This window comes from Semicossyphus pulcher, unplaced genomic scaffold (genome assembly GCF_022749685.1).
Source record: "Semicossyphus pulcher isolate SPU_LCO1_2020_fin unplaced genomic scaffold, fSemPul1.0.p SCAF_26, whole genome shotgun sequence".
Lineage (NCBI taxonomy): Eukaryota > Metazoa > Chordata > Actinopteri > Labriformes > Labridae > Semicossyphus > Semicossyphus pulcher.
The window spans coordinates 3,469,134-3,487,934 of record NW_027211700.1 but is presented as its reverse complement, the minus strand read 5'-3'; the positions used below and the strand labels follow the sequence as shown (position 1 = coordinate 3,487,934).

Genomic DNA, 18,801 nt, shown 5'->3' with positions numbered 1-18,801 from the left:
CAATCATCACTGACACTGAAACACTGTGAACTTCGATCTCTGACCCTGACACAAGCCTCCATGACGGAGTGACAGTTAAATATTTATCAGGTGTTTTTTAATTTTAATGAATAAAAAAAAGGCTTAAAGATAACAGAAGCTGGTACACAGGTCGTCTGTGATGCTCACCTTTAGGACAGAGAAGAGCATTATGACTCTCCATCTGTGGCGTTCCTTCAGCCTGGTGGAGAGAGACAGAGAGAGTGATAATAGTAAATAACATGTTTCTAACATACATTACCGTTTATTTTTTATCAATCCAACATAGATTGTCCTGCTGCTGAAAACCCTCGCAAGATCCAAATGTGGATTAATCTGCAGCTGAAAATAGTCCCCGACAAATTTAAAATGTCATCTTCTTTTAATTGTAATTGCTAAAAACTACAAATACCAGCCGTTAGAGGAAAGACTGATCCATTTTTAAATCAATAAATCTATGAGACCAGTTATATGAGATTTATGTCGTCATTAGGGAAAAGATCCTCTTTAAAAAAGACTATTTATATGTTTTTGTTATTCATGTTACAAAGTGTGAGTTTTTAGCTGGTAACTAAACAGATGTCTTTATACCGATGCCTCTATATGGCCGACAAAAGCAAACGAGACCATCAGCAAGAAGATTGAACATTTCTTCAATCTATTAGTAAAAGATACAATTGCAGTTGCACCTTGTCTCACAGCAATCATTTCTCATGTTTTGTGGCCGGTTGCTCAAATGTTGTGTTTGACAGTTACTGACCTCCACCAGCAGCTTGCGGACCACCACGTCGATTCGCCCCTTTTCAGGGACGATGGGCAACTCTTTGCCACACAGATCCTTGGTCTTTAGGGCCTCTGCACTGACCCTCAGATCCACCTGACCTGTGTGAACACATACAGTCTTATTCTGAATTCAGGTCAGAATGTTGATTACTCCTTCCTGTGACAGTTTGTGTACTGAGACAGCTTCCTGTCTCCTTTTCAACTCATCATGCTTCATGTTCCTCCATCCCTTCCCTCCCTGTTCCCCTTCCTCCCCCTTGTTTCCTATCTCATTCTTCCTCATTAATCCCTGTGTGTTGCCTTAATGAACTACCTGTCCCCCCCTCTACCTCAATCCCTTCACAGCCCACAATCCTTCACACAGAGGACGAGTACAGATCAGCCCCCAAAGGGGAGGTTTCTGAGTGTTTCGTCAGAGATACTACCTGACTTGTTAGTACAAGTGATTGTCAGCATTTCTCTAAGGGGGAGTTAGATGAGCGCAATTTGACATTCATCAGAGCCGCAGCACCATCCATGTTGATGGAGGCAGATAGAAACCCTCAGCTTTCAGGGCCCGGCAGCATTACAACAACAGCCCGCTGTCTTTGCTTCCAGCGGTGCAAACGCAACGGCTGTCAGTGCCCTTAATACAGATTAATTAGCTGCTTCTGTCTCATCTTTGTCACTGAGAGTGTAATTTTGTTATCAGACAAAACAAACATCATTATTTAATTACAGAGATGTGAAGATTGCATTATATTGTTAGTGACAGGAATAACAGGCAGAGCTGTAAATGGATTGTAATGTTCGAGATAGTGCTGAAATGTTGTGGAGCTGATTTTTTCAGGACTGAGGCTTATAAAGACGTATTTTGCACAGAATATCTGAACATTGCCGATTCTCGTCTGCATTTCAAACTGTAAATTTTTCACTCTCCCTGTGCAGTACATTGAACAATCCTGTGCAAACTGTTCAGCAGTTGGATTACACTTTAAACATGTTAATATTTGATCCAATATCTTTAATTAACCGTAACCTCTTGACCTCTTTTTTTCTGAGATTGTGATAGACGTTTAATCCTTTACATTTAATGCAAAGCGGAACGCATGTAATTTTGTTTACAATTCAAATGTGTTTACCAAGATTGTGATTTCATGTGTGCACACAGTAACAGGCATAGGCTGTTTGCACTTCTAGTTGCAGCTGAACTACGTCTCATTATTAATTTTATTCCTGACGTTGTGATAGCCATTTCGGCCGAAACTTTACTAATGCACAGTTGTCTGATTTCACATAAGAAATGCCCTTGCAATTTTGGATGTATTGTGTTGTTGTTGCTGGGCGCTGTCCAGTGCTGCCAGGTTCTGAAGTCTTTCACCTTGACACTTGAAACCTTTTTGTCCCTGCCTAAGCTTTTAGCTATTTTGTTAAATAGTGAGACCGGGGCATCTTGTCACACGGGCAAGTTCTCACACTGTGCCTGAGTGCAAGTCAATTTTGTCATATCAGAAGTGAATTATCCAAAATAAAAAGAATCCCAAATCAAATGGAATTGATCAAGCATCCATTGTGTCACTTATGTATGAATACCTAAGGCAGTTGGAGATACCATCCAAGAGAAGGTCTTGCTCTCCCCCGCACACAGACACCCACTGTACTGGCAGCCATCACAGTTTCTGTAGGTGAACTGGTCTGATTTAGCCAGTGTAACCCTTACCTGCAAACGCAAAGACACTTTCTAGGAAACTGAATTTTAAATGCAAAGAGAGAGAATTTAATCTATAACTCACAGACTGCATCATCATACTTTTAAATCCATTAAAGTTAAATCCATCTGTAAATATCTACCATGATGCATTTGGAGAGATAGTTGAAGACGGTGGCTTTGAGCGTTAACACCTCCCCCCGGATGACAGAGTAGGGCAGGGTGAGACTGACAAAGAACGGCTTGAAGGCGGTCAGTCCGACGTTGGGTGAAATGCCCAAGCCCACAGAGGAGACACAGAAAGCTCCAGCTGACCACTTGGTGATGGTGTCAGGGACGGTTTTCTCCACATTCACCGACCCACTGTCTCTGCACAAACATCCAAGCAAGAGTTGAAGTAACTAATAGTTTTATGAATAATAAATACATGAGGGGATGTTTCTCATTTTTTGGGTTTTTGGCAGGTGGGTGACAGCAAATCTCTATCCTCAGGGGATTTTGACTGCTCAATAAATTCTGATCATTAAGGGCCCATTTCTCTTTAACATGTACTAGTATGAACCCTGTTCCTGCACCACCTGAGGGAAACCAAATACAACTCCTCCGGGGTCAGCCCTACACATGGGTCTGTATGTGACTGACTGAATTACTGACTGACTGACGGTACTTTCAGAGCCGTAGAGAGAGAGAGTTGCGACATCGCCATGGCAGATAATGGAGCATAAGGGACCTCAACTGACGCAACTCTCTCTCTACATGGCTCTAGATAGTTTGTTTGGGGAGCAGGCCGGGCTGCTCGTCCGCTGTCCTCACCTATGTCCGCAGCGAGCATATCCAGGGGTAGTTTCTGGTTTTCCGTGGGTTAGTCTTAACAGAAAACTTAATCGTATTTACATTATCCCTCGATCCCACAGGATCCGTCTGCGGCGCGTTCCATCTGCGCCGCGTTTCTGATCAGTCAACGGCACGAGCCCTCGCAAGTGTGTCTGGTCCGCAGCGCAGCGGAGCGCTGGCTCAAGCAGCTGGATTCGCGAGATCACAAGATCGCGGGAGAAAAGATAAATCACGCGATAACATCAATGTTAGCAGAGCAACACACAAACTACAGTTCAGTTTGCACATCCGAGGTTGATTATCTGCTCATTTGGAAATCATTCCGTGATTTTTGTGCTTCTACTACGGAGTAGTACACTACTTAATTAAGTGTTCTCTTTTTCTTTTCTTTTTTCGAGATTTCAGTGTGTTGATCTTCAAATAAACGGGAAAAAACGGGAGTCTGTACCGGTCTGAACATGGTGTTTTATTTTGAAATGATCGGATGCTGTATGCTGCTTTCGTGTGTGACTTCCTGTTTTGGAATGATCTGCTCTGTTCAGCTTGACGCGTGTTTGAAGCGGCCTCTATCAGAAATAGACTCGGCGCGTATCTTTAGCGGAGCAGAGCGGAGACACGCTTCTGGGATGCACCAGAGACGGACTGCGGCGCGTGCTGTGGAATCACGATCATCGATTTGAATGGGCGCGATCGACTCCGGAGGAACACATATACTTATGGCCTGCGGGAGCCTTATGACAACGTTTTTATTTAAAAGAAAATTAGGCAGGAACCGCAATAAGGAGCCTGTGAGTGACTTTAGCATCAAATTACTTCCTGGAAAAGTTACAAATAAGTAAAAAAACAAACCAACAACAACGGCCCGGGAAACACTTCAAACTAAAAGCATTGTGTACAAAATGAGTGGAGTCAGAATTCCAGATCGGGCTTTTACTTTGAAATAGCATACCGGAAGTGTTGACCTACTTTACTCTCCGTGCCTGTGACTTTTACTACAGGAAGAGATGTTAACATTGCTGTCAGAGATCAATAGGACTCATCACAATTAACTTTCACCGTGTATTTTGGTCGAGAACCATGCACGACTCGCGGTAAAAATAGGCGAGCGTCCTTTTCTCTACATTTTCGGCGCGTTCATTTATTTAAAATGAAAATGAACATGCTGGAGGCTGAAGTGGAGGGCCATGTTGACTGCAGGGGGTCCATGAGGGGGTCTGTGATGGACTTGAGGTGTGAAAGCACAAGGCTCTAAACAGACTTCATTACCACAGAGGTCAGTGCGACAAGTCTGTAGTCACTGAGTCCACTTATGTAGTGTCAATATTTACATTTTGATTTTCTTTTTTGGTATCAGAAGTAAACACATTTGGATGAAAGAGTGGTAACACAATCTTAAAACTCCATTCTGGTTGACAAGCCACCGTGGTGTAACCATGTATATCACAGGAAGCCACGCCTCAAAACGTACCCTACCTTATTGTTGCTTTAACTCTAAACGGGACCATCATTTACCAAACAAACATCATGCTGTAATGAAGAAGACATGATACTAGTGACCACAAACTCAACAGGAAAATATTTACTGAGTGATCACTGATTAGTAGGGTCATTTTGTCACCAGGGCCCAGCTGTTAAAACATTTAATCTGGATCAGGATGATCTGGACTTGGAAACCCCATTTTCTGTTTTTCAGCATCAGCTAATCCATTTTAGTTTTGTCCTGGTTTTTCAGAGTAAAACTGGATTAAATCAAACTGATCCATGTACAGACTTAGATTACCAAATCTCACTTAGCAGTGTTCTAAATGGGACTACATACTACATACTTTGTCCACAGAGGGCGCCAAAATCTACACAAAATGAAAGTTCCTCACAGTTCCTCACGTTTGACAATGTTTCTATTTGCTACCTGTATTTTTTGTAACCCAAATGACTACTTTATATACTTTGTCACTGTAGCGATACAGCAATTTAAGTGCAAAACTAATAAAAAATGTCTATAGTATGAACTACATTGTAAAAATGTTGAATTGTTTGATCAATGTAAAAGTTTAATACATTTAATCCACCCCTCTGCTGGGATCAGGATAAAGCTGATTGTTTTCACATCACAAACTTTAAGTAGGACTGTTTCCCCACTCACATTACTTTTGAATAACCATGCCCAGGCTTTCATACATTTGCACTTCAGTTCTCCTGCTGGACATTAGAAAGAATGCAGGTTTAAGGGATTCTACGCATGCATACAATACATACATTGTCACTTTCAAATACATGAATAATTTTCAAGTTCTAAAAGTGTAACATTGTGATCCTTTTCATAGACTATTTAATAATTACCCCACAGGAACTAGGTCCCAGATCCAGGTCTCAGGGAACAAATTCCTGACCTCCACCTCCTCCTCGATCTCCGCCTCAATGTTCACCTCCTAGTCAAGTATAGAGTATAGATACTCCTGGTCAAATATTACTCCAATACAAGTGAAAGTTGCTCAGTGAAATTATTATTTGAGTTAGTATGGGAGTACTTGCTTTTAAAATACTAACGTATTCAAACTCAAATTTTTTGAAGGCCGTGATGAAGTTTGTGCGCGGTAAACGGAGCAAACATTTAAAATGATACAAATCATTCTTCATTAAAAAACCTCAAACATGGGCTGAATATGGTGGAGAATCGTCGTCCTTCTCTGCCGTAGCCATCATTACCACCACTGAATGAACCGCCAGATCTGAGTGACGTTTGCTCTGCATTTGCTCTACATTGAACCATGGAGGCGAGGTACAGGTACGGCAACACCACTCAGACTAACCACACGCAGAACTACACGAACACAGTTTACTGTCTTTCGGATTTTATAAAAGAAAGGAAAATTCATCGGCTGACTTCAGAGCAAAAGTAGCGAGTAACGAGAACATTCATAGAAATGTAGTGGAGTCAAAAGTAATACGTTTCCCAAAAAATAATACTCAATTAAAGTACAGATACTCAAAAAAATACTCAAGTAAATTTACTTCAATAGTGTCTGTCGTTCTGACCGTAGACATAGCCTGTGTCTCAGTTGTTGTACGCGATGTTGTAGTTCCCATTGTTTGCGTTGGAGCCATGTTCATTATTGGAAATGTAGTTGTAAAATAATCTGCAAAATGTAGGAAAATATGGATCAAATAAGAACAATCCAATTACTGATCTAAACTTAGCTCACACAAACCAGCTTCCAGATCGAGGTCTCAGTGAAGTATGTTCTAATAGTCTCCTTTGTTATTTTAGCTGGAACTCCATCAATGAAAGCCACATTATACAGCACATCATCCTCTACTGATTACCATTAATTTCAAAATATAATGGGTGTTTTCTTGCTTTGGGGCAAATATCAAATAACACAGGAGTCACTGGTACAAAACAGTATGACGTACCATAATACACCTTATAGGTCCTTGTATAGCATAGGTAAGGTTTTGTCACGTCAGAGTTGGTCAGAATTTTCATTCCAATTTTCTAGAAGGGGGAGAGAGAGAAATTGTCAAGTCCTATATCGTAAATGATTTGCTCACTACTGATGAACACAGGATGAAATTAAGGACAGCTAAAGTACCTAAAGTAAAATACCACATTGTTTTGTTTTTTTGACATATAAATATGTTTTAATGAAATTATGTAAATTAGTATATTGTGTAAAATGTATATTGTGTAAAATGTTATGGTTATACATCCTCCAAAAAATGGGATAAATGCTTTTATTTTTCTTTCTGCATAAAAGGGGCTATATGTAAGATTTCACATACATTCATCAATCAAACATCTTTTTTTTTTTGCCAATGTGCGAAGGGATAGTAGAGGAGCTGATAAATTGAAACCTTCCCCAACTTCCTCCATTGCCTCTAACAACCTGTGGGCTGATTTCTATGTAAAGCACTCGGGACGGTTTTTCTGGGAAACAAGAGGATGTGACGTATCTGCGCGTTCGCGAGTACCTCTGCCGAGAGCTCATTCTACGCCACTACAGTCAACAGTGTGCAACATGAGACAACGCACGCTGTGAAATGGAGATCAATAATGCCAACAATCGACGGGAACCCCCAACAACACCAACCCAAAGTACACACAAGAATAAAAAACAAAAATACGTTTTATCTAGTGAAGCCCGTCTGACCAAACAGGAATGTGATCGACGTCCAGGGGAAAACTAGAGTCAACATCGGCAGGGCATGTGAATCATGGAGACCTTCGATTGCTTTTGGGGATCAAAACAGACCCACAACTTATTGTTGTCATAGAAACAAAACCCGCATGCATCGTTCTCTCACCGGGTGCAGCATTTTTTCTCTCACAGCACAGCAGTGCTTCATCACAGCTCTCCAGCCGCCCTGCCCCGCCTGGCTAAGGTTCCCTAATGCTTGTGATGATTTGCTGGTTCACCGGCGTAATTTGCCGTTTGGTTACGAAGCACAATGCCGGAGTCATGCAGTGTAATTATGTCATAGCTAGTTGGCTAACCTTAACTAACGTTGTGACAACCAAAATACTATCTGAGTGTGTATGTCAGTGTTGCCAGTCTAGCTTGACAAATAACTTACCCACCTAACATGATACTAACTTAGGTACTATGACGAACAGTGTTGATTTTGGTCAACATGATACTGGTCAATGAACTCGTCTGTGAAAAGTAAACCGAGCCGATGAGTTCCGAGATTGAGGCTCAGTTTCGTAAACCCCGGATGCTCGTTCATGCGTGCGAGTGTCTGCGCGAGCGAGTACAAGAAGGTTGACTGCAGTTCTCTCAACGGCCGACCGTGTTGCTAGGAATTAGGATTTTCTGAAAGTTACATATAGCACCTTTAACTGACCTTTCGTTATGTCTTTTCATAAGAAGGAAGGCATTCTCACCATTCTCACAACCTTTTTTTGTAGTTTTGCTTTAAATGTGGATTTAAGTTCTCTAAAATCTTGTGTTGTGGCTACGTGGACAGCTAACAGTTTTCAGTACAGAAACACGGAGAAATGATCACAAGAAGACATTGAGTCTTGGAATTATTATTATGAATCTATCGTATAGTGTGAGAGAAATAGGGTCAGGTTGCAGGCATTGGCAAAAACTGCAAGGTTGTGAAAATGGAGGGACTGTTATACAGTGATCTTCTGAATCCTATTTCTAAATAGGCAATCAAAGTGAAGAGTTTTCTACTCGGAACATTTTGTAGGAGTCATCCCCGTTCCTATTGGGTGGTTTGACGATGCCGCTGTAGGTGTAGAAAAGGTTTCGGTCCTGCCACTCGCCCCAGAATTGTGGAAATGTGGTTCGGAATCCTGGGGTTGTGGTTGGGAATGGTGTGTTTGAAGACCCAGATACACTTGGAGGCTGTGTTGTCATTGGAAAGATGCAGGGATATGGGTCAGGGTCCCTGACCTGATAGGAATATCCATCCAGCCTCTTCAGAGGCAACCTGCTGTACACCTGCACAAAAGCACACATGCACATTACTAATCAAGAAAAGTAATCTGTGTATGCAGCAGGTACAAGCCAGTCCACCACCCGAATGATGAAGTTCTACATTAGTTTGTAAAAAGGTGAGGGTAACTTTCTTCATTCTCAACTCTGGAATCAAGACCTGTTTTTTGTGTAAGGTATGATGCATAGTGAGCAGGCTGTTATCATGGAATGGAACCCCAACAGGCTGAGAAGGTCATGATTTAAAAAAAAAGGCTATTTACTGATGAAATTAATAATTTGACACAAATTTTTGATTTAGAAATAATTTTATCAATTTAAAATGATTATATTTGTTATTTGTTGTTTAAAACAGTCTGTTACACTCACAGTGAGAGCTGTGTCCATAGCAACGGTTAACTCTGTAGACTTCTTAAAATGAGCTAACCGCTATTCACATTATCCACCAGGGTGAAGTAAGACACGGTGAACAGGACCGCATGAATCAGTGCAGCACCCGATTGAGGTTTTCTGTCTCGTCACTGTCACCGTCTTTAAACACCGCCGTATCCCGTACTGTGATCCATTTATGTTTACTTCATGTACCATCTTCAGTTTTGTAGAGCGCTCTGGTTTTGCATTGTTAACCTTTATTGCTTTCTCTCCGATGTTTCTTCTCTTTTCTTTTTTTCCCTCTGTAAACAGACCAACGTCAAATTTACCGGACTCCATTCGGCAGATTGATATGATTAGTTAGTCCTCCAGATTGTGTGATTAGAGCTGAATCCCTAGCAACGGTCTGTTCTTCATAGCAACGGTCTGTTAGCAAGAAATAGCAGACCTCAGATTGCTGTAATTAACCAATCAGAATTAAGTACTTAACACAGCCGTGTAACGAACAATAAGAACACCACCATCAGGTGTGGGTAAGGGTAGTCATCTTAAAACATTATTTTAGTCATTTTAAACCTCGGGTCTAGTTTGAAATATTACGCGGTCTAAATGACTAATCGACTCAGAAAGTGTTTTAATTGCTCCGGTAGATTACTTAAGCAGGCAGCCATGAATTGGGCTGTAATGGCTGAAACATAATCTTTCTAAGCAAATGCTCTCAATAAGTGAACCAACCACTACAAGTTCTTGTTTCTGCCACAGACAGGCACAAACTGTCTGACTATATTACAGAAAGGATCCCTACAGAGATAGACTTTTTGGTTAAAGAGTAAGAACCTGTTATTGAAACCAGAAACGGTTGTAACATCACTCTCTTCAAAACTAACAGACTTCAGTGACATTAACAGTAATTTTGCCTTTCAGAACAAAGGAGTTGCTGGTCTTCACTGTTTAGTTTGTGTGGTAGACCAGCAACTCCTGTGTTCTGAAAGGCACACCCAGGTCTGTCTGTCTGTCTGTCTGAGTGTTAGTCTTTATCCATTCTGTCTCTCCCTCTATCCCACTTTCTCAGCAAATCCGGTCGTGGCAGATTGCTGCTCTACAATAACTCTGGTTCTGCTCGAGGTTTCTGGCTGTTAAAAGGAAGTTCTTCTTGCCAGTGTTGCAAAGTACTTCCTCATGGTGGATTAATGTTGGTTCTCTTAAAATAATATAACAAAGAGTACGTTTAGAGCTGCTTTTCTTGTAAAGTGTCCTAAGATGACTTTGGATTTGGTGTTATATGAATAAAAAGTTCATAAAAAATTAATTGAAATTGAAAATGGGTTAAACTAGGGCCAAGATTTAAGAATACTGGTCTATCCCTTTAACATGGGTCAAAGATCCGCTTAAGATTTGAATCTTACATAGTCGACAGTGACTTCCCGCTCTTGCTGCAGCAGGAGGACGCTCTTGTCAATGGCCCTGACGGAGCACAGGGAGCCTGGGTGAGCCTTCAGACTGAGTGTGGTCTTCTCTGCTGGAAGATGTTTAACAGAGGAGAACTTCAGGGACACCTGCAGAGGTCACAGAGAGGTCGTGTCAGAGCTGATGAGAAGACATCAGGTCAGAAAAAGAATCTAAAACGCACATTTCTTTTGTGTATCAGGCGTGCTTTGAAGAATTGGACTTTATTGTTTTATATTACAAAGAGTCCTAATGGGTCATTCAGTTGGTACCTTGTTTTTGAGGCAGAGCTGAACGGGGAAGTCCATGCTATCAGCCACAGTCTCTCCAGTGGGCAACACAGTGTAAACTACCACCTGAGCATATGGTGGCAGGTTTTTAATCCGACGGAGGGACACGGACAACTCTCCTTTGTTGACTGGACACAGAACACAAGAGAGACAAGCCCAAACATCAGCAAGCAAAATACATCAAAAGCAAAAACAAACACGTTCTCATTTTGCGAGTAACAAAGCACATGTTTCTGTTTTGTTTAAAACAGCAAACATTACTCTCACATGGGCAAATAATAATCTGCAAGATTAGTATGAAGCTAAGAAGGTTTTCCTGAAGAAATTAAGCTTCTTTAAAGATTATTTTTGGGACGCATTTGCTTGATTATAAAGACAGCGAATAGACAAAGAGAAATTTATTTCACTGAAATCTTTGAGTTAAATGAACAATATGTAATATATTTACTGGAATTTGACATAAAATGGCCGTGATATGTCATCAGAGATTAAGGAAACATGCTAAATTTTATATACTGGCTTCTCCGACAACAATGCTGCAGCCAGAATATTCTCCTCCTGAAATTTCCATTCCGGTGCGCTGCTCACTGCCCTTTTCGTCACCCCGGGTTGCCAGATATAAAACAAATTGGCACACAGGACTCGTTGCCTGTCATTGTCAGAGCGCACATCTTGCGCTCGGGCAGGTTCAGTGTCCCCAACCTGGCAACCCGTGTGAGCTTCGGCCCGCGGGGCAGACGATCAGTCTCCCCTGTGCTTTCCCACCACGGTCTAAACGCTGAAGCAGGAAAGGCTAACATTCAAATCTGGGAAGCGGAGTGGGCGGGGGGAAACGCTCTCCAATATTTTAGAATTGGACTGCAGTGCCCTCTTTAGATGCTAGCTGTCAACGTTACATATTGGTCCTTTAAGTACTTTAAAAACACCATCTCTATGTTTGTGACCCTTTTGTCAAAGTATTTCACATATCACTCAAACAGGAGATTTGAGGTATTTATTGGGGACTCATTTCATAAGTTGACTTGAAAAAATTAAAAAACACTTTCATGATAATAAGTGGTGAGATATTTTTTTGGTTTTTGGAAACATTTCTTACCCTCCCCTGCTTCAACAGGCTTTGGGATACAATTATACTGTTTAATTGCTCCTCTGGACGTCACCTAAAAAGAAAAATAACACAGATAAATATAAGGTGTGTTTTCACACAAGACTGTGATTAAGTCTTCATCCAGTGAACTGACACATTAAGGTCTTCCTCCTTTGCTCTGCTGCTCAGAGGCTTAACTAAATGTGGACTTAAAAAAAGTTACAAAAATGTATGTGTCACAAAATGTATTCTCTAAATGAAATAAATGGATATCAAAGACACCAGTTTCAGCTCCTCAAAGGGGTCCCTATTATGTGATTTATATATATGTGAATGAACAAATATAAATAAAGCAAACTTTGAATAAAAGCATTCCTCAACATGAATGATAACCAAATACGTATCTGTAAATGAGCAGGTCATTGCCCAACTGTCTCACGGATTTCCATGAATCTTACCAGGACAAAGAAGTTGAGGACTTTCTGTTCCTCCTTTAGCTCCTCCCCTTGGATGATGTACTGAGCACGCACAGTTGCAGGTTGGTCACAGGAGATCTTTCCATTGACCTGCATGAGCTTCAGAAAGCTGTGACTCTTCGAGTAAAATTCTGTGACTGTGCGGTAACCTGAAGAGTACCGTGGGTATTGTATCTTGGTCACAAATAAGGCGTTTTTCATCTTTCTAGACGTAGCCTGTGGACACAACATTTGAAATTTTCACTCAACAACCTTCACTTATCAACCTTGTGATGATCCCTCCCTCCCTGCCTGCCTCTATTGTTTGCCTCCTTGTTTCAGGTACTGGGAGTTGGCACGTAGTTGGAGCCGGGAGGGTCGTTTACTTATCCTGCTACATCCTCCTCAGCCTTTTTGCTTTGTTTGGTTTGCTGCACCCATCACACGCATTGCACCACTTTTCAATCATCCACACACTTCAGACATGACTGATTACTAACATATTCACAAATCACATTAGTTATTTTATATGTTTGATAATTTAAGTTAAATGAAATCCTTATTTTAAGCTTTATCTGTGTGTGGCCTCCCTTTTTGTTACCGGCCCTGAGCGAGATGGTAACAACCTCTAATTCTTATATATGAACCAAAACTCAGAAATGGATTAATAAGAGTTTAGGTCTGTGTTGTTCATCGATCAATAGGGTGGAAAGTTTCTTAAACTGCATACTTATTAACAATTGACTAAACAGATGTAGTTACTTATAGACAGCCTGTGCTGAAGGTCTTCTAAAAAACGATAAGTGTGTGACAATGAGAAACAAACCCTTAGAGAGACAGAGCCCTCCCAGTTGGTGGTGTTCAAAGAAAATGCAGATAACCCTTGCATGTCTGTAGTGAGCGTGATACTTGGTTCGTTACTGACTGACAGGTACACTTCTTCTTTGGAGACAGGTTTGTCGTCTGGACCCGTCAATTTGACCTGAAAACAGTTCAAAGGAAGAAGTTCACCCACAGCAGACTTTAAACATGTAAAGAGACTAAAACTTCACCAGCATACAAATGATTTTGCCACTGTGCAGCTTTTCTAGTCGGACTAAAAAACATTGATTTTACCCTGCAGAACTCTGGCTGTGTTACAGCTGCCTCGGACGTTTGGTTTTATTAGTATTGTTGTGTGACTTTGTGTCGTGTTGGATCTGTTCAACCCCTTACAACACCAAACAAATTAACAGGTTGAGGCAGCAATAGACAACAATTTTCAGGCCACTCGTGCATTGTTACGCTGTGTTTTTTTCTGCTGCAAGGTTAAAAGCTCTGAAATCTGGTTGTGCTATGAGCCCATGCCCACAGAGGAATGATGTTCCTGTTGTCAAGTGTGGGACCTGTTGATGCCTGATGCTTGTGGTCTTGATGGGGATGATGGCTGCTAATAAGCTTCTGAACCAGGGGTTCTCAAATTTTCTGGGGCCAGGGATCCCTTACAGGGGAGCACATTTTTCAAGGAACCCTCATAATCACAACACCGATGAAGCATAGGCTTACTCCCATTTGCACTCTTAGATGCCGTTGGAACAATTTGTATTGTAAAAGTTATCAACCTAAATGCTTCAGACCTGTTTCAAATTGATATAAAGAAAAACATTTCAATTTGAATCATGTTAATCCCACTTATAAACTTTAAAACAGAGGCTCATTTTATTCAAACTGCTTGTGGACTCAACAGCATTTATACTTTTCAATTAATTGATCTTAAAAGCTTTCAGAAAATTAACAGCAACAAGACAGTCGCAGGAACGGTTCGTTGCGACCTGAGTGAGTTGAGTGATTCATGACAGACTGACTTCGGCAGATTGGCTAACGTGGGCGGGAGTAATGGATACAATATATTTGTTTCATTAGTGCAAACGGTCCTCATCTGTAGACATGCCGTTTTTAATGATACAGCACAATTTTATAATTTATTATAAATGTATTTCAATTATTTCGCAGACCTGGCATAACTTTTCAGTGGGGGTAAAAAAAATAAAACTAGGATATCTGTACTCCAACACAACAAACTATTTTCTGGTTTGATACTGTAGGGATGCTTTCCATGATGTCAGACCTCAGCAACAACCTGAGCCTCTCAGTGGCAACAATAAGCACTTGTAGAGGACTTAACTTGCTCGTTACATTGTAGTTATCACAGCAGTGTTGCAACTGCTAGCTAAAGCAAGCAACTGGAGCAATTCCATAGCGCTTTGAACCTGCACATTCACAAAATTAAGAAAATATGGAACAGTTTGAATAATACACGAATTCCTCTTTGAACATGATCATATAAAAATGACCATTCTCAAAAGGGTAGTATGACTAATTACCTTTCCCTGAAACGGGAGGCCAGGTTTGTACGCTTCAGTTACATCCACAAAGGTGACCTTTCTGAGGAGAGTGGTGAATGTGCTCTGCCCGCTGCTCTTTTGAGTGACCCCTAGATGGTAGCATGCAGTAAACAGATCACAGATCAGATCAGGAACTCGTGTTGATAACTTAATAAACATTATCCAGCATCCAGTCAGCCTACCTGTGCCTTTCTCCTCAATTTCAGCATTTACTTCAAAGGTGTTCTGGTAGTGCCAGATATATTTTGTGGGGAAAAACTCTGTCAGGTTCACAGCTTGTGTAGCACAGCCGTCTTTTTCCGTCTACAAGATAATCACAAGTCAATTTCAAACAAAATTACATTTAAAGAATTAGGGAAAAAAGCAATGTGTGTGAAAGTCACATTAATTTTCATCTGATATACTCACTTTCAGGTTATAAGTCTGGCAAATGTCGTCGTAACGATTGTATGAATACCTCCTACGCCAGGGATAGACTCTTCTGCAGAACTCTGCTTTGACTGAACCAGAAACTGGTTTCCCATATGTGTATCTGCAGAATGCACAAGGACACAGAGATGCTTTACTGAAACAACGTACCCTGATTTAAGATAGATTTAGTTTATGTCAACCTTTTCTATCTTCTCAGAGACAGCAAGCGTAGTATTTATTCAGATATTAAGAAACAGCCTGACACTGAATATAAATTGTATATTGCTTTTTTGTGGTACTTTTTTGTGGTAATGGCAACCACAACGAACGCCGCCCCACCCACACACACAGTGCCATTGTAAAAGTCCACGTCCTGTTCGACTGGTCACTCACTTTCCACAAATCTTTAGTGTTATCTCTCGGTCCAGGAGGGAAATCACACTGGGCACTTGAAGCTTTACTTCAAACTTTGGTAAAACTAAAATAAAACAAACAGAAAATCATGAGGAAAAAGTGTACATCCTTAAAAACACACAATTATTTAGGTCAATGTAATTTTTTAGAGACATTTAAGAGCAGCCAACCGTATTCCTGGATGGTAAAGCTGTGGTATATTTTCTCTTCTTTGTCCGTCGTGACGATGATCCTGTAGGTTCCTTCTACCGCCTCGGGAATCATTTCATGGGAAAGATCAAGGATACCACCAGTAATGTGCTGATCCAGCCACTGGGCGATGCGATTTGAATTAGGATCCTAAATACAGACAAAGGTTGTGAAGGTTGAATTCAGAGCTAATTGCTATCTACCGCTGGTTAAAGGCATAAGCATCTAAAGTTCAAGAAGGAAGAAACAAATATACTATATACCAGTGTTGTAGTCGAGTCATCAAACCTCGGGTCCAAGTTGAGTGTCGAGTCCCCCGTTTACAAGTCCAAGTCCAAGTCTGAGTCACAAATGAAGAAACCGTGTCGAGTCCCCATTACCTGAGTCTGAGTCCAAGTCTGAGTCTGAGTCCTCAAGGTTTAATTATTCTAAATGCTACTAAGTTAATTTCACCACAACACAGCCAATGTTGCAAACACATGTCGAATGTTTTGATACTATAACCCTTATTCTATAAGCACAGGTGGAGCCCTCTATTGGACTCTATGGGTACTGCACTCCTCCAATCACGTGCACGTATTTGCCCACTGAACTTTGTGTAAACGTAGCTGGCCTATACGTGTGACTCTCACAGTATATAAGGCAGCACTCTCCTTCACTCTATGGGTACAATGGATGGAGCCCCGATGAATGAACGCCCTGTCTCGACATCACATCGAACCAACCACACAGACCCTGATTGGCAAAAGGTCAGGCGTCATAGCCTACCTCCCTCTGTTACACCCTGGGCTGCCACAGTGGAGAAGTAGGGGACCCCAGCCAACCCAGAAAGTATACAACTGAACTGGGTAGAGCCATGGCCTAACCTTGCAGGGGTCAAAAGACGCTCTGCACACCACATTCCCCAGATCATCAAGGAGTACAGGAACATGTAGGTGTATCCTGCCTGGATGTAGGTCAGATGTGATAACACAACTAACACACAAACCTCCCTTTTCACCATACCTGTGTCGCTCCAGCGTGCAAAGACCCAGTAAAGGAAATAAACAGACAGGGCGTAGGCCACGACGCTGCCGTGCATATGTCATCTATACTCAGCCCACCGAACAAGGCCATATTACAACACTATGGACAGACATAAAGCCTAGGCCGGACACCAGGCGAATCATGTTTCATTTTACTCTGGCAGGGACCTTTTTGAACTCGTGTGTTGAAGAAACTCTGCATAAATCCTGCTCCAGGGTTCCCGTTTGTAGTATGTTTGTAGTCTGAGTAGTAATTTTCAGCTTCATCCCGCTGAAGTAAGCCAGAGTGCAGCCTCTGTGTAACTTATTATTTACAGTGAAGCTGAGACTCAGCACAGACAGATGAACGGGCGCTCCGAGGGATTTAATGGACCAAGACATGACAGTGTTTATTTTGCAGACATATCTGGAGGGAAGAATTTCACTTCACTTTGATCTGAACACACGGTCGCTTCTCAAGCTGCTAAATGGACTGTAAACAATGCAGTGCGTGGAAAAGGAAGTTGTGGCTGGAAGTCCTTATTGCTAACTGTTGGCTAAAGCGGAATGTCTGGAATGTTTGCCCTAACTCCCAGAGGCTATATCGTCATCACTAGCCGATGGGTTCCCAGATTGGTGCATTGTATTCACTTTTGAAAACAAGAAATGTTCACTTATACAGTCTATGGTTATTTTGGTTGACTTGCTAGCTCACCCACTCACTCATCATAAAGTCAGACTTGACCATTAGCTAGCAACGAGATATTTTGGTTTGGAGGTGTTTTCAAAACAGTTCTGTATCTACTTTATTCATTTGCTTCAAGAATTTCTTCATTATGATTTTAAGGAACTAGTCAACAGTTGGCCGGAGAGGTGCCATGCAGGGTAGAATAAGCGCCTGAGGCAGTCTTTACACAATCAGTTAGTGACTCTTACCTGAAGCGCCACCTCTTTGTACTGGAAAAGAAACAAAAAAGAATTATGTGAAAGTGTATGAGGTGCACACAGAATTTGCACAATACAGACAATATAGAATCTAAATATATGTGTGTTTTAACACCGTATCTGACTTAAAATAATTTGATTTTAAGCTACAATTACAAACTTCTTTATAGCTGAAGGGACTGAGTACTCTCAAGTAGGGCTGTCAAAGTTAATAACGCATTAACACACATTCCCTTTAACGCCACTAATTATTTTAACGCGCGATTAACACACGCACATTCTATTATTTATTATTATTATTTATTATATTATGACCCTCCACCCGCCCCGTAGTTTGAGAAATCGGGAAGCGATGAAGCCGCAATGTTGTGAATAGCATGCAGAAACAAACCTCCGTGAGCAGAAGTGGATAAAGAAAAGGGTCTTTTAAATGGCAAGTTCAGCCTCAAAGCTCTGCTCCATGGTTCTTGGGCTGAAGTCTGTATTTATTGTTGATGTGAGTTACCACCGGCAATGTTTACGCTACATACATTTTGCTGCTGCTTCAGATTTCTGTGCAATTAAACGACTACGCTCCACATGAACGGTCGTTCGCCCGCTTTCCTTGTTGAGGAAGAGCACTGGAACAGTGACAGGAGTCACAGGACATCAGGACGCTCTCTGTCCGCACACAGCTTATAAAAAGGTGCAGATGTCATTCGGTAACAATCGATCATTTTGATCACTACGTCATTAATAAAGTCCCTCGTGCACACGCGGCTAACGTGCTGTGAGAACTGAATTGCGTGAGAAAATATTTAACTTTTGTGACTTAATGAAACAGACTGCTGATGAAGACAGTCAACACAACAGACAGAGACAGACGGAAAGAGGGGGCGGGGCCAGCAGCTATGCAGAGAGCAGAGGGGCAGGTGTGTTGGGGGACTGAAGCAAAGCAAAGTGATCACATTAAAGTAGTTTGTGAATTAAAACGTGAATTAAGGTGAAGAAGAGAGTACAGTTAACCTGTGGAAGGAAGAAATAAGCATCTAGACA

The 18,801-nt window shown here is 41.4% G+C and overlaps 1 protein-coding gene across 1 annotated transcript in view; it reads right to left on the bottom strand.

Moving 5' to 3' along the window:
* LOC138604540 (alpha-2-macroglobulin-like) overlaps positions 1-18,801 on the bottom strand; it is a 55,835-nt gene that overhangs the window by 20,323 nt on the left and 16,711 nt on the right. Inside the window, exons 6-22 of the mRNA XM_069676471.1 lie at positions 17,758-17,778; positions 15,799-15,967; positions 15,608-15,692; positions 15,212-15,335; positions 14,986-15,106; positions 14,783-14,892; positions 13,246-13,401; positions 12,423-12,656; positions 11,974-12,037; positions 10,860-11,005; positions 10,548-10,697; positions 8,506-8,775; positions 5,663-5,751; positions 2,632-2,857; positions 2,374-2,500; positions 779-900; positions 169-220 (exon numbers count right to left, since the gene is read on the bottom strand). Coding sequence (XP_069532572.1) covers positions 169-220; positions 779-900; positions 2,374-2,500; positions 2,632-2,857; positions 5,663-5,751; positions 8,506-8,775; positions 10,548-10,697; positions 10,860-11,005; positions 11,974-12,037; positions 12,423-12,656; positions 13,246-13,401; positions 14,783-14,892; positions 14,986-15,106; positions 15,212-15,335; positions 15,608-15,692; positions 15,799-15,967; positions 17,758-17,778 — 2,266 coding nt within the window. The remainder of the gene's footprint in view (positions 1-168; positions 221-778; positions 901-2,373; positions 2,501-2,631; positions 2,858-5,662; positions 5,752-8,505; positions 8,776-10,547; positions 10,698-10,859; positions 11,006-11,973; positions 12,038-12,422; positions 12,657-13,245; positions 13,402-14,782; positions 14,893-14,985; positions 15,107-15,211; positions 15,336-15,607; positions 15,693-15,798; positions 15,968-17,757; positions 17,779-18,801) is intronic.